Source organism: Triturus cristatus, chromosome 4_1, assembly GCF_964204655.1.
Source record: "Triturus cristatus chromosome 4_1, aTriCri1.1, whole genome shotgun sequence".
NCBI classification, from domain to species: domain Eukaryota; kingdom Metazoa; phylum Chordata; class Amphibia; order Caudata; family Salamandridae; genus Triturus; species Triturus cristatus.
In genome coordinates, this window is record NC_140585.1 from 28705185 (window position 1) to 28720933 (window position 15749).

General features: G+C 49.6%; 1 protein-coding gene across 1 annotated transcript in view; it reads right to left on the reverse strand.

The window, feature by feature from the left end:
• The window catches only part of LOC146839366 (T-box transcription factor TBX10-like), a 119417-nt gene that overhangs the window by 24585 nt on the left and 79083 nt on the right, over positions 1–15749 (reverse strand). Inside the window, exons 4-5 of the mRNA XM_085650350.1 lie at positions 10819–10990; positions 5786–5941 (exon numbers count right to left, since the gene is read on the reverse strand). Coding sequence (XP_085506476.1) covers positions 5786–5941; positions 10819–10990 — 328 coding nt within the window. The remainder of the gene's footprint in view (positions 1–5785; positions 5942–10818; positions 10991–15749) is intronic.

Genomic DNA, 15749 nt, shown 5'->3' on the forward strand with positions numbered 1-15749 from the left:
AAGGACAATGATAGGTTGATTAGTGACATCTCACAGTTTAAGGACAAAGAGGGGGTCCATGGAGACCTCTAGTGGGTAAAGGACAATGAGGAGGGGGTTAATGACTTCCAACAGTTCAAGGATAAAGTGGGGGTTACTAGTGATCTCTCATGGTTCAAGGACAGAGAAGGGGTGATTAGTGACCTCCAACAGTTCAAGGATGAAGTGGGGGTCACTAGTAATCTCTCATGGTTCAAGGACAGAGAAGGGGTGATTAGTGACCTCTCACGGTTCAAGGATGAAGAGGGTCACTAGTGACCTCTCATGGTTCAAAGACAAAGAGGGGATCACTAGTGACCTCTTGTGGTTCAAGGACAGAGAAGGGGTGATTAGTCACCTCTCGGTTCAAGGACATAGAGGAGTCACTAGTAAACTCTTGTGGGTCAAGGATAAAGAAGTGGCCAGTAGTGACCTCTCTTGGGTCAATGACAAAGAAAGAGTGATTTGCAACCACTCATTGTTCAAGAATGAAGAGGGGTTACGAGTGACATCTCATGGCTCCAGGACAAAGAGGAGGTTGCTAGTGGCCTCTCACAGTTCAAGGACAAAGAGGGGGTCACTAGTGACAACTCATGGGTCAATGACAAAGAGGGGGTGATTAGTGACATCTCACGATTTAAGGACAAAGAGGGGGTCCATAGACACCTCTCATGGGTCAAAGACAATGATAGGTTGATTAGTGACATCTCACGGTTTAAGGACAAAGAGGGGGTCCATGGAGACCTCAAGTGGGAAAAAGGACAATGAGGAGGTGATTAGTGACCTCGAACAGTTCACTTGTAAGCTCTCATGGTTCAAGGACAAAGAGGGGGTAACTAGAGGCCTCTCATGGTTCAAGGACAAGGGGGGTCACTAGTGACCTCTCATGGTTCAAGGGGGGGGTCACTAGTGACCTCCCATAGTTCAAGGACAAAGAGGGGGTAATTTGTGAGCTCTTATTGTTCAAGGACAAAGAGGGGGTCACTAGTGGCCTCTTGTGGTTCAAGGCCAAAGAGGAGGGTCACTAGTGACCTCTCATGGATCAAGTAGTTGGATCTCATGGCCCATCAGGGCCACTAAAGACCTAAGCTTGCAAGGAGCACTGGTAGGGGGGAGGCTTACCGAACAATGTGGAGTATAGAGATAGCTTCAAGCTTAGGGTTCATGTTTAGGTTAGCAGTAGGGTTAGAATGCATGGTGAGCTTAGGATTAGAGTGTAGGGATAACAGGCGGCCTAGGGTTAGATTTGTTGTACAGGGCTATGCAGTACAGTCAGGTTTCGGGTGATGTCCGGTTTAGTTATTCACTTTGAATCATTTTACGTGGACGCCCGGGTCATGGAGCGGTCAGAATGTACTCAATGCAACAAGGGCCGCCAGTGCATCAAGAGCCCTGAGCAGGGGGTGGGTGAACCAGCAGCAGCTGCAGTCACTCTCCGGAGCAGGGAAGTGAACGTGTGTCTTCGTCCATGGATGATGCGAGCTCACGTGAGACTCCTGCACTATCGTTTGGACAGAATGGCGTGTCAAAAATCTCAAGGACAAAGATATCGAGGAGATGAGTGCAAATAGGTGAGTATAGACTTACCATTCTCAACTTCACATCTACATACCTTGAGGATATATATTGTCATAGTACATATATGTGGAGTTGTATATGGTAAAACGTCAGTAATCGATAGAAAGTACCGTCACAATATTTGTGTCCTCGAGATTCCTGACACAATATTTGATCCCACAATATGTCTGTTTCCGATATTCTGTTTAAACACCAAACTCTTACAGCCGGGAGAGGACAACTGTGGGCCTGGGACTTAGACTTACAACTCGCAGGACCTGTGAACTTGTGACATCTACATGGTCACAACCGCACTCCGGAACACTTGTCGGATGCCACTTTCTCATCCGCCCACGCTAAATCTGACAAGCAAGAGTTGATTTGCTCGATCACTTGTTTTCTTCTTTTTTTTCTGCACTAGGAACAAAGATTTATCTTGGAGAATCTAGTCTCACCACAAGTGATCTATGCTCCTCTGATTAAATGGATCCATTCCTCCCCTTGTCAGGAGTCAATGGGCATCCTTTTCAGGGTTTGAAAGTGGTCAGAGAGGAATTTGTGAATTCCCACAAATCTGTACACAAACTCGCATAGCTGTCAGCTGTAGAATGTGCACTGGAAGGCCAAACATCCACATGGTACATTTAGTTACAAGAAAATCCTACTGTGCATAAAGTATGAGTGCAGAACCAAGTTTTGAGAATTCAAACTCATGTTTGACTGACTCCAACCTATGAAGTTCACATGGACATCATTTAGAGGACATCAAGGGTCACAGCTGCGACCCCTGGCTCGCTCCTTGTGACCCATGGCGCTGCCTTTGCGATCCCTGGCCTCAGAAGTGGCAAAATCAGTGCCAAGAACACAGGGGCAGCCCAGCATTCCTAAGTTTCAGCACGTTATTCTCAATACTAATAGTGAATAACATTGTGTTATTCACAATTAATGTCCAAAAGTGGAGCACACTCATCTGGAACGGGACATTCGGTGGCAGTTGTGGTAAGTAAAGGTGTTTTAGATATATGTTGTGTGCATGCTTTCAGATGAAACTGTGTTTATGTGAAATAAGAGTGTGTGTATGTGTGAGCATGTGTGTTTGTGTGTGGGTGAAAATGAGTAAGAGTCATTGGATTGTGTGATATTGAGAATCCAAATTACTGTTCTTTGACGCAAGGCAACGCTGCACCGAAGATGCTGCGCTGCACCAAAGATGCTGCGCTGCATTGTCTTAAAGGGAGAGAACAAAATGCACCATATCCCTAAGATACAGTGCACTGTTTCTCTCTCTGTGCACTTTTGGCAGCCACGTGCCAACGCTCACACCCTTGCGTCATAGTGCAAGGAGGTGTGCGGTATCTGAAGCATAGGTTTGGACAGGAAGGGGCTCTTTCCAATACAAAAGCTATCCTTAAGGCTTTTTCCACTATGTAGTGTGCTGTAAAATGCAGCATATATGCAAAACGTAGGAAAAACAAGGAGAAATGAAAACATTTCTCGTTGTTATGCCTGCCTCGAGGAGTCGTCAGATTTTAGCGCAAATTCTTCTCTACCAATGTTTTGAGACCGGGATTTACATCGAAACCTATGGGTGGTTACATTAGAGCATCCATGACCAACCCATGGAACACCCATGCACCATCCCTGGAGCACCCAGGCACCGCCCATGGAACACCCATGCACCGCCCATGGAAAACCCATGTACCACCCATGGAACAACCATGCATCGCCCATGCACCACCCATGGAACATGCATGCACCACACATCGAATGGCCATGCACCACCCATGGAACGCCCATGCACCACCCATGGAACGCTCACACACCACACATGGAACACCCATGCACCACCCATGGAAAGCCCATGCACCACCCATGCATCACCCATGGAATGCCCATGCACCATCCATGGAACACTCATAGAACACCCATGCACCACCCATGGAATGCCCATGCACTACCGATGGAACGCCCATGCACCATAGATGGAAGGCCCATGCACCATCCATGGAACACCCATGCACCACCCATGGAATGCCAATGTACCACTGATGGAATGCCCATGCACCACCGATGGAAAGCTCATGCACCACCAATGGAACGCCCATGCACCATTCATGGAACGCCCATAGAACACCTATGCACCACCCATGGAACACCCATTGAATACCCATGCACCACCAATGGAACGCCCATGAACCACCAATGGAATGCCCATGCACCGCCTTTGGAATGCCCATGCACTGCTGAAGGAACGTCCATGCACCACCCATGGAATGCCCACCCACCACCCATGGAACACCCACACTCCACCCATGGAACACCAATACACCGCCCATGGAACACCCCTGCATCACCCATGTAAAGCCTATGCATCACCCATGGACTGCCCACACACTGCAGCTGCGCCACCCATGGAACGACCATGCACTGCCCATGGAACGCTCCTTTACTGCCTATGGAACACCCCTGCATCACCCATGTAAAGCCTATGCATCACCCATGGACTGCCCACACACTGCAGCTGCGCCACCCATGGAACGACCATGCACTGCCCATGGAACGCTCCTTTACTGCCTATGGAACACCCCTGCATCACCCATGTAAAGCCTATGCATCACCCATGGACTGCCCACACACTGCAGCTGCGCCACCCATGGAACGACCATGCACTGCCCATGGAACGCTCCTTTACTGCCTATGGAACACCCCTGCATCACCCATGTAAAGTCTATGCACCACACATGGAGTGCCCACACACTACAGCTGCACCACCCATGGAACACCCATGCACCACCCATGGAACTCCCATGAACCACCCATGGAATGCCCATGCATTGCCCTTGGAATGCCCATGCACTGCCCAAGGAACGCCCATACACCACCCATGTAATGCTCATGCACCACCCATGAAATGCCCACGCACCACCCATGGAACACCCACACACCACCCATGGAACACCCATACACCGCCCATGGAACACCCCTGCATCACCCATGTAAAGTCTATGCACCACACATGGAGTGCCCACACACCGCAGCTGCACCACCCATGGAACACCCATGCACCACCCATGGAGAAACCATCTACCACCCATGGAACGCCCATGCACCACCCATGGAATGCCCATGCACCACCCATAGAATGCCCATGCACCACCCATGGAACGACGATGCACCAGCTATGGAACGCCCACCCACTGCCCTTGGAACGCCAATGCACCACCCATGGAACGCCCATGGAACGCGCATGCACCACCCATGGAGCGCCCACGCACCGCCACTGCACCACCCATGGAGCGGGCACTTGATACAAAATAACATAAAGCAGCGTATAGCGCAATTGTGCTTTACTTTGGGATACCATCCAATGCAAATCAGGATTTGCGTTGGATAGTAAACCCCACCTTAACACTTGGCACCGAGTTTGCGTCACAGAAGTGTCGCAAACACAGTGCTTATTGTTAGTAAACCTGGGCCTGAGTGTCAGTCAGAGTGAGTGTAAGGGGTGTAAGAGAGTGTAAGTGTGATCTTAGAGTCATGTGACATGCCCTACTGGAAACGAGACTGGATTAAGGGTCATATGATCTCACTTCCTGTGGTGTCACTGAGGTCAAGGGGTATGTGATATCATAGGTGCATACGCTTTACATGGGTGATGCAGGGGCGTTCAATGGGCCCCTGGCATTTTGGTGATTCGACGCCCATGGAAGTTCACCTTGATTAGCGTCTTCTAACCCCGAGGTTCTCTTCCTATTCTGTAGTTCTCTTTTTACCCTGCAGGTCGCTTCTTACCCTGTGATCTTCTTCTTACAATACATGTCTCTACTTATCCTGCAGTTCTATTTTTACCCTGCGGTTCTCTTCTTACCCTGCGGTACTTTTCTTACCCTGCATTCTCTTCTAACTATGTGGCTCTCTTCTTAACCTGTGGTTCTCTACTTAACCTGTGGTTCTCTCCTAACCCTGCAGTTCTTTTTGTGCCCTGTGGTTCTCTTCATACCCTGCAGTTATCTCCTTACCCAGCGGTCTTCATCCTACCCTGTGGTTCTATTACCACCATGTGGTTCTCTGCCTACAATGTGGATCTTTTCTTAACTTGTGGCTCTCTCTTTACCCTGTGGTTCTCTTCTTACTCTGTGATGCTCTCCTTACCCTGTGGTTCTCTCCTTACCAACATGGTTCTCTTCTTACCCTGAGGTTCTCTCCTTACCCTGTGGTTCTGGTAGGCTGTCACGGCGGTGAAGCGGGTCTCCTCGAAGACAAAGGTTTTGAAGTTCTGCTCGGCGTACCTCTCACTGTCCTTCCTGGGGTCCACAAACACCACGTGGAAGCGGGGCTGGTACCGGTGCATGGAGTTCAGGATGATCTGGGAGGGGAGATACAAAGTATTGTGAGATGGAGGCAGACAGGGCTTGCTCCAGTACTACATCCAGGCCAGTACCATCCGAAAGAGATGCACAGGTCACAGAGCATGAGCTGGGGCTTCCACAGGTGAGTTTGGTGTGTACAGAAGCAGGTGTCCCATTAACCCTGTGATTCGAAAACAAGATCGTTCTCTATGGACTACAGGTGTAGTTCACCCCTGGGTGTCACGCCCACGTGTGGTAAGTGTGTGTACCGCAGGTGACCCAGTAATCCTGCGGTCTTTGTTACTGTGGATTACAGGTGTATTTCACCTCTGGGTGTCACGCCCTCGTGTGGTCTGTGTGTGTACTGCAGGTGACCCAGTAACCCTGTGGTTCTTCTTCTCTGTGGATTACAGGTGTATTTCACCTCTGGGTGTCACGCTCTCGAGTGATCTGTGTGTGTACTGCAGGTGATCCGGTTACTCTGTGGTTCTTGTTCTCTATGGGTTACAGGTGTATTTTGCCTCTGTGTGTCATGCCCTTGGGTGGTCTGTGTGTGTCCTGCAGGTGACCCTGTAGCCCTGGGTTCTTGTTCCCTGTGGATTATGGGTGTAGTCCACTTCTGGGTGTCACACCCTCATGTGGTCTGTGTGGATGCTGCAGGAGGCCGTGCAACCCTGCGGTTCTTGTTCTTTATGGACTGCGGATGTTGTTCGCCTCCGTGCGCCATGCCGTCTTGTGGTCTGTGTGTGTACTGCAGGTGACCCAGTAAACCTGCGGTTCTTGTTCTCTGTGGATTACAGGTGTATTTCACCTCTGGGTGTCACGCCCTCGGGTGGTCTGTGTGTGTAGCAGGTGACCCAGTAACCCTGCAGTTCTTGTTCTCCGTGGATTACAGGTGTATTTCACCTCTGGGTGTCACGCTCTTGTGTGGTTTGTGTGTGTACTACGGGTGACCCGGTAGCCCTGTGGTTCTGGTTCTCTGTGGATTACAGGTGTATTTTGCCTCTGAGTGTCATGCTCTTGTGTGGTTTCTGTGTGTGTACTGCAGGTGACCCTGTAGCCCTGGGTTCTTGTTCCCTGTGGATTATGGGTGTAGTCCACTTCTGGGTGTCACACCCTCATGTGGTCTGTGTGGATGCTGCAGGAGGCCGTGCAACCCTGCGGTTCTTGTTCTTTATGGACTGCGGATGTTGTTCGCCTCCGTGCGCCATGCCGACTTGTGGTCTGTGTGTGTACTGCAGGTGGCCCAGTAACCCTGCGGTTCTTGTTCTCTGTGGATTACAGGTGTATTTCACCTCTGGGTGTCACGCCCTCGGGTGGTCTGTGTGTGTAGCAGGTGACCCAGTAACCCTGCAGTTCTTGTTCTCTGTGGATTACAGGTGTATTTCACCTCTGGGTGTCACGCTCTTGTGTGGTTTGTGTGTGTACTACGGGTGACCCGGTAGCCCTGTGGTTCTTGTTCTCTGTGGATTACAGGTGTACTTCACCTCTGGGTGTCACGGCCTCGAGTGGTCTGTGTGTGTACTGCAGGTGACCCAGTTACCCTGTAGTTCTTGTTCTCTGTGGATTACAGGTGTATTTTGCCTCTGGGTCTCACGGTCTCGGGTGGTCTTTGTGTGTACTGCAGGTGACCCAGTTACCCTGTGGTTCTTGTTCTCTGTGGGTTACAGGTGTTATATGCCTCTGGGTGTCACGCCCTGGGGTGGTCTGTGTGTGTACTGCAGGTGACCCAGTAGCCCTGTGGTTCTTGTTCCCTGTGGATTATGGGTGTAGTCCACCTCTGGGTGTCACACCCTCGTGTGGTCTGTGTGGATGCTGCAGGAGGCCGAGCAACCCTGCGGTTCTTGTTCTTTGTGGACTGCGGATGTTGTTTGCCTCCGGGCGCCATGCCGTCTTGTGGTCTGTGTGTGTACTGCAGGTGACTCAGTAAACCTGCGGTTCTTGTTCTCTGTGGATTCCAGGCGTATTTCACCTCTGGGTGTCACGCCCTCGGGTGGTCTGTATGTGTACTACAGGTGACCCAGTAACCCTGCGGTTCTTTTTCTCTGTGGATTACAGGTGTATTTCACCCCTGGGTGTCACGCTCTTGTGTGGTTTCTGTGTGTGTACTGCAGGTGACCCAGTTACCCTGGGGTTCTTGTTTTCTGTGGATTACAGGTGTATTTCACCTCTGGGTGTCACGCACTCGGGTGATCTGTGTGTGTACTGCTGGTGGCCCAGTTACCCTGTGGTTCTTGTTCTCTGTGGTTTACAGATGTATTTTGACTCTGGGTGTCATGTCCTTGTGTGGTCTGTGTGTGAACTGCAGGTGACCCAGTAACCCTACGGTTCTTGTTCTCTGTGGATTACAGGTGTATTTCACCTCTGGGTGTCACGGCCTCGGGCGGTCTGTGTGTGTACTGCAGGTGACCCAGTTACCCAGTGGTTCTTGTTCCCTGTGGATTATGGGTATAGTTCACCTCTGGGTGTCACACCCTTGTGTGGTATCTGTGTGTACTGCAGGTGTACACTTCATATGTGTTACACAGTTCCTTTGTGTATAGAAAGTGCAGTTTACACTGGTATTCAGTGCATTCTCTGAGAGTTGTAGTTGTAATCCTCATGTGTTTCAAGGACCCGTAACTTGCTCTCCGTGTGTGCCACCGGTGTTTATTTTCAGGTGTACAGGTTACAGGTGTATCGCTTCGCGCACTCCTATTGTTTCTATGAGTTATGCAAAAAAAGTTAGCCTTCAGCTTAATGGCTCCCATTGTGGCGCCTGTGTGGAATAAGTTGAGTATTTTTGTGTTTCTGTAAGTGTGTCTTTGTATATGGTTTTGAACTTTAAAGCTCCTTCTGGTGTGCATTGAAGTTACACAACAGAAAGAAGAAGTAACAAGGAGAAATAAAGATAGTTCTCCTTTTTACGCCTACTTCAGAAAGGCGGAGAATTTTGATGGATTCCCAGTTTTAAAAGTTTTTGTAACTCTGGTAATCCGCCAGAACCCATCAGTGGATGCGTTGAAACGTCCATACTCCACCAATGTAACACCTCCCTGTATCAAAATAGCGCAAGACAGCTCTTTGCACTGCCTTGCATTACTTTTGTTTGCCAAACCACGCAAAGCCATGTAAATTGGCTTTGCATTGCATAGTATATGCCTTAAAGGATTTTGCATCGGGCTGGGCCATAAAAGGAACACAGCCCGACACAAAACTTTAGCAAATGTATTCATGTTGTGTTAGAGACCTGTAAATCGCCTTTTGTGGATTACAAGTTCCTAGGCCCAATGTGGGTATGTCTTCCTCCTCTGGTTGCAATGTGCATCACACCTTTTTTATTTCTTGTGCATCTCATGGTTGTCTCATCCGGCCTTTAACGTATTGTATGTAGGTGTGCAGTCTCTGTGTGTTTCAATCCGTGTGTTGATTCTGTGTGAATAATCTTTTTTTCAGTGTTTCACCATTCAGTTTTTTTTCAGTTTTATATATGGATCAGGACAGTGTTAGCTGTTTGGTCCACATGCTTCGAAGCAAGAAAAGGAAGTGCAGGGAAAGACAGGGCTTTTAGTCAGCACCTGTAGCAAAATCATCCTGTGTGCCCTGTGCTCCCCCTATTCCTTGATGACTGGAACTGTGTCCTGTGCTCTGCTAGTCCAGATCACTGCTATGTTAAAATACAAAAACACACACATGCATTTGGGTACACTATGTGTTAGGGTACACCTATAATTGGCATAACCTACCCTATAAGTCCCCAGCAAGGAGGATTAAAACTACCAATCAGGCCCCAGTATTTAATAGGGCATGGAAGTTCAGAGGCCAGCAGCTTTGTTGCACTTGCATGTGTGCACTGCTGAGGACAGCGAGGTCCTGTTAAATTCAGTCCTGCTCTGCAGCACTGTCTTTAAATGTAAATTTTACCCAAACTCGACTTTGGTGGTAGGGGCACCTAAAAAGGGATCATCTATTTTATTTTTACATATTAGGTGCTCACAAGGTCTCCCTTAGGTGTCCCGAGGGATGGAGGGTCATGTACTTATAAGGAAGGAGGGCCCTTCTAAAAGATGTTTAGTATACCCTGGGGATAGAGAAATTGCACATTTCACTTCCCCCAAGTAGGTAAAGTCCCTCCCATAAACGACTTTGGTGCCAGGAGAACTGTGGGATAAGGAGGATCATCCACATTATTTGTTTCATACTCAGGACCCCAAGGGGTGGGCGTAGTGTAACTATAAGCAGGGTCTTTATAAAAGATGTTTGCCCTGGTAATGGAGAAATTGCACATTTCATTTTCCCCATTGTAGATACCGAGCCACGTAAGATACCATTGCAATAATTATGGACGCATAAATATTGCTAGGAATTGATTCAATTTCATTCAAAGACTTAAAAGAATGGTATTGCTGAATTTATCCTGAATTGTACAGAAAATAAGTTGAAAGACGTTCTTGTCTGTAAGACAAAATTCAGCACACAAACCAATGAAAAGTAAGCCCCTTTTAAGATTTCTATTAAACACATTAGATTTCACAAGCACAGTGCAAGCGCTGTGCAGGCGAAACCTAAAGATGGAATCTACGTGAGAGAGGCTGCAGAGAGATGAGGGGCACTGTTGGAGAGTGGTAGTAAGGGAATTCATGGAAGAGGGCAGGGGGCGCCAAAAAAGACTGTCGTACCAGGTGCCACCATCGCTAAAGGTAGCCCACACATCACCATTGTTCTCTGAAATAGGACATTTAAAAAATGTATTTACAGTATTGTAAAGCACTATGTTGTCACCTCCACTCTCTTACATAGCAGAGTGTTTATTTATTTACAGGGTTTCGTAAAGCGCTACTTCCTGGCACGTCTTACGCTATACTCCCAAGTCCACCTTGAAACCCGCGTCGCAGCGCCCACGGGTGGTACTCACATGCCCGTTGTCATCCAGCAAGTTGTTAGTAAGCTTCAGTTTGTCGAAGGACACGATCTGCCGCATCCACTGGCCGCCCTTGGCAGGGGAGTCTGGGTGGAAGTGCACTCTGCCCGGAGTGGCAGGGTCCGCCTTCCCAGCCACCAGCCATGACGAGGTATGGAAGGCGTACCTGCAGGAAAAACAAGGGCAGGAGACAAGGGTCAGCACCATATTATCACGTGCGATGGTTAGTGTACAAGCAGTGTCCGAGGTGAGGGCCACTGTCCCAGGAGTCCCAAAATTGAACCTGACCCGCTGCTTCCGGCCCCGTGAGTCACAGAACTCGCCCAAGACCAGTAACGACAGTCCCAGGAGTCTTAGAACCAGCGACAGTACACCAGGGTACTGTCCCAGGAGTCCTAAAAATGACCCCAGGCCAATGCATACTGTCCCAGCAGTCTTAGAACCAGTGGCAGTACACCAGGGTACTGTCCCAGGAGTAGTAGAGGGGACCCCAGGCTAATTACAGCTGTCCCAGGCACTTTAGAAGGAGCGCCAGTACACCAGGGTACTGTCCCAGAAATCTTAGAACCAGCTGCAGTACACCAGGGTACTGTCCCAGAAGTCCTTGAAATGACTCCAGGCCAATGCATACTGTCCCAGCAGTCTTAGAACCAGTGGCAGTACACCAGGGTACTGTCCCAGGAGTAGTAGAGGGGACCCCAGGCTAATTACAGCTGTCCCAGGCACTTTAGAATGAGCGCCAGTACACCAGGGTACTGTCCCAGAAATCTTAGAACCAGCTGCAGTACACCAGGGTACTGTCCCAGAAATCTTAGAACCAGCTGCAGTACACCAGGGTACTGTCCCAGAAGTCCTAGAAATGACTCCAGGCCAATGCATACTGTCCCAGCAGTCTTAGAACCAGTGGCAGTACACCAGGGTACTGTCCCAGGAGTAGTAGAGGGGACCCCAGGCTAATTACAGCTGTCCCAGGTACTTTAGAATGAGCGCCAGTACACCAGGGTTCTGTCCCAGACATATTAGAATCAGCACCAGTACACCTAGATACGGTCCCAAGAGTCTTAGAATCAGCACCAGCACACCTGGTTACTCTCCCAGGAGATCTAGAATCAGCACCAGTGTAGTGTCCTGAGAAATGAGGCACTAGGACCCCGAGGAGGGCAGAGGGCAGGAGAGGTCACCGGACACCAGTTCCGGTCAAGGGGTGAGGGGCAGGATACACAGGAAGCGGGGGACGAGGCAGGACGTGCAGCATGCTGGCTGCAGATACATATGCATGCAATAAATAATAGAAACTGACCTGGCTGCGTGGTAGTGATTGCTGAGACGCGACACGACAACTGGCGACGAGGCGGGATCGAAATCCACGCGTCGCGGCGACTGTCGGAGCCCACCCGGTCGCGGAACAAAATTCGGAGCCAGGAGCCCACCCTGGTCCGAAGCGCCAGCAGAAGAAAACATCGTTGCGGGAGCCCACCCCGGCGCTGCTAACAGAAGTAAGAGCAGCGCGATAGTGAAACTGAAGGAAAGATTAAGATCCCTCCCGTGCGTGAGCTTCAACGAACTCTCGCGAGAGGAGGCGGCCATCTTAAAGTCAGGCGAATTGAGCCAATCAGCGCCCAAGATAGACGGCGGCCATTTTAAAAGGTCAGGCAAAGTCCCGAACAGCGCGAAATCGCGCGAGAGTGCGGCGGCCATCTTGGAGTCAGGCAATTTGGGCCAATAGGAGCACAGGAAGGCCGGGAGGCCATTTTAGAGTCAGGCAAAAAAAAAGGAAAATAGACGAAAAAGGTCCAAATAAGGAGAAAACGACAAGAAAAAGGTGCCAAAGAAAGGAAATAGCACCAGAGGAACAAGAAGGAAGGAGAAAGAAGGCAAGAAGTACATAAATAAAACAAAGAAAGGAAGAATATGGGTGACGAAGAAACAAGGGGCACACAAGCTGTGTTCCGCAGGCCGCTGCCATTCAACATGTCGGAACCGCAAGCAGGTCTCAGATGGGAGAGATGGCTACGACAATTTGAACGATACATGCGCGCGACGGACGTCGCAGAGAGCAAACAATTAGATCTGCTGGTCAACCTTGCCGGAGACGAAATAGAAGACTTAATGATGACACTACCAAGTGAAAAGACGGCGGATTACAAAGGCGCGAAAGCGTGCCTCACAGAGAAGTTCGACCCCCAACGCAACATCGATTTTGAAAGGTACACGTTCCACACAGCATGCCAGCAACCAGAAGAAAGCATGGATGACTTCGCGACAAGGTTGCGGAAGTTGGTGACATACTGCGAATTCGATAAATTTGACAACGAAGAAGCAATACGAACGCGCCTCATCGTAGGGTGTTTATCAGTAGAGTTCAGAGCACGCATCCTAAAAGAACCAACAACACTTGAGAAAATACTGACGATGGCCGCACAGAAGCACGGGCCACGCAGCATGCCAAACAAATACAAATTGGAAAAGAAAAGGGAGAAGCGATGGCACATCGGATGACGGAACATTTCAAAAAGAACGACAACAGGGAGCAACAACATCACAGGAAACAAGCGGTCCCATGCTACAGATGCGGCTTTGACTTCCCACACGTTGGCACCTGCCCAGCAATGGGCCAGAAATGCAGAAAATGCAATAGGGACAATCACTTCGCAAGCACCTGCATGAGCAGGCAATTTAGGAACGAGAGGGGACGAACAGCAAGACAAGGGACAACAGGCACCAGACACGCCAGACATATGGAGACAGCAGAGAGAGGCTCGTCGGAAGAGTCGGATGAACAGACGACGGCTGGGAGAGAAGCACGGCTATACCTCATGTCCGACACACCCAAAGAAGGAAGACAGCAGGAACACATCCAGCTGGTGGAGAAACAGCAAATAAAAAAGACGGCCACAGTAGACATCGACGTCGGGCGCCACAGAACAACGTTTGTGCTAGACAGTGGTGCCACATGCAACATAATGTGCATGTCCGAGTACATGAAAATGAGAACAAGGCCAACGCTATCGCCATCAACAGTAGATGTGTTCACGTGGGGATCAAAGACACCAGTAGAAAACATGGGCAAGTTCACTGAGACGCTAACATATCAGGACGTGACGCGTCAGGAAGAAATACATGTGCTGAAAGGGGACATCCCAGCGCCCTGCCTGCTGAGTAACGTCACGGCACAAGTCATGGGGCTGTTGGCGATGACGTACCACATGACAGAAAAAGAAAACATACTGCAAGAATATCAAGAAATACTGCAGGGACTGGGGAAGCTAAAAGACAAACAGGTCACCCTACACATAAATGAAGCGGTGAGACCAGTGGCACAGCATCACAGGAGAGTGCCGATCCACCTACAACAGCAAGTGGAGGAAGAAATAAATAACTTACTGCAGCAAGACATAATTGAGCCTGCAGACGGGCCAACACCGTGGGTATCACCGATTGTGGCAGTCCCGAAGAAAAATACGTCCAAAATAAGGATCTGTGTGGACATGAGACTACCGAACACTGCAATATCGAGGGAACGTCATCCAGGACCTCATCTGAACGACATGATCAGCAGGCTGACAGGGGCGTGCCGATTCTCAAAGCTAGATCTATACAAAGGGTATCACCAACTAGAGCTGGACCCACAGTCGAGGTACATAACAACATTTTCCACGCACCTAGGACTATTCAGATACAAACGGCTCAGTTTTGGTATCTCGTCAGCGGCCGAAATATTTCAGGAGACAATAAGACAGGTGATACGACCAGTACACAACAGTTTCAATTACAGTGACGACATCCTAGTGTTTGGGAAATCAGACGGAGAACATGACAGCGCCTTAAGGCAAGTGTGCAAACATCTAAAGCAGGCTGGACTAACACTAAATGGAGAGAAGTGCGAGCTAGGGAGAACAGAACTGATTTTCTTCGGACACATATTCTCGGAAAAAGGGATGAGGCCTGATCCCAGCAAAGTGGAAACGCTAAAGAAGACAAAGCCACCGTCAGATGTGGCAGAAATAAGGTCATTCCTAGGCCTGGCAAGCTACTGTGCCCGATACATACAAGACTTTGCCACAGTGAGCACGCCGCTGAGAGAGCTAACAAAACAGGGCCAGAAATTTGTCTGGTCTCAAGAGTGCAATGAGTCGTTCGAAGAGATCAGGAAGGCTGTGATGACGGCGGAGCACCTCGCATACTTCGACCCTCGGCTCTGCACCGAGCTGACGGTTGACGCCAGCCCAGTGGGGTTGGGTGCAATATTAGCACAACACCTGCCGGGAAAGGAGTCACCAAGGAAGATTGTCTCATATGCCAGCAAAAGCTTGACAGACATTGAGAAGGCGTACTCCCAGCCGGAGAAAGAAAGCTTGGCGGTGGTATGGGCATGCGAGCATTACCACATGTTTGTGTACGGAAAGCCGTTCACCATCATCACGGACCACCAAGCACTAGTAACAATTTACGGCAACCCAGCAGCAAAGATGCCGCCCCGCATTGAGCGCTGGGGCATCAGACTAATGGACTACGACTTCAAAATTGTCCACAAACCTGGGAAAGAGCATAATCCAGCCGACTACATGTCACGGCATCCGCTGCCACATGCAGAAAAAAAGGCCTCAATGGCCGAAGAATACTTAAACTTCGTGCTAAAGCAAAGCACGCCGGCACCAGTAACTCTAACAGAGATAGAGAGAGAAACGGAAAAAGATGACACACTGCGAGCGGCCCGAGAAACGACGAGACAGCAAAGATGGAGACATATAAACAACAACTGCACATGGAAGGGAGTACAAAAGGAGGAGATGCTGGCTCTACAGAAAATAAGTGGGGAACTCTCGGAGACAAACAGCGGAATCGTAATGAGGGGCACCAGGATAGTCATTCCACGTTCACTACGACGCCAAGTGGTCAGCATTGCACACGAGTCACACAGGGGC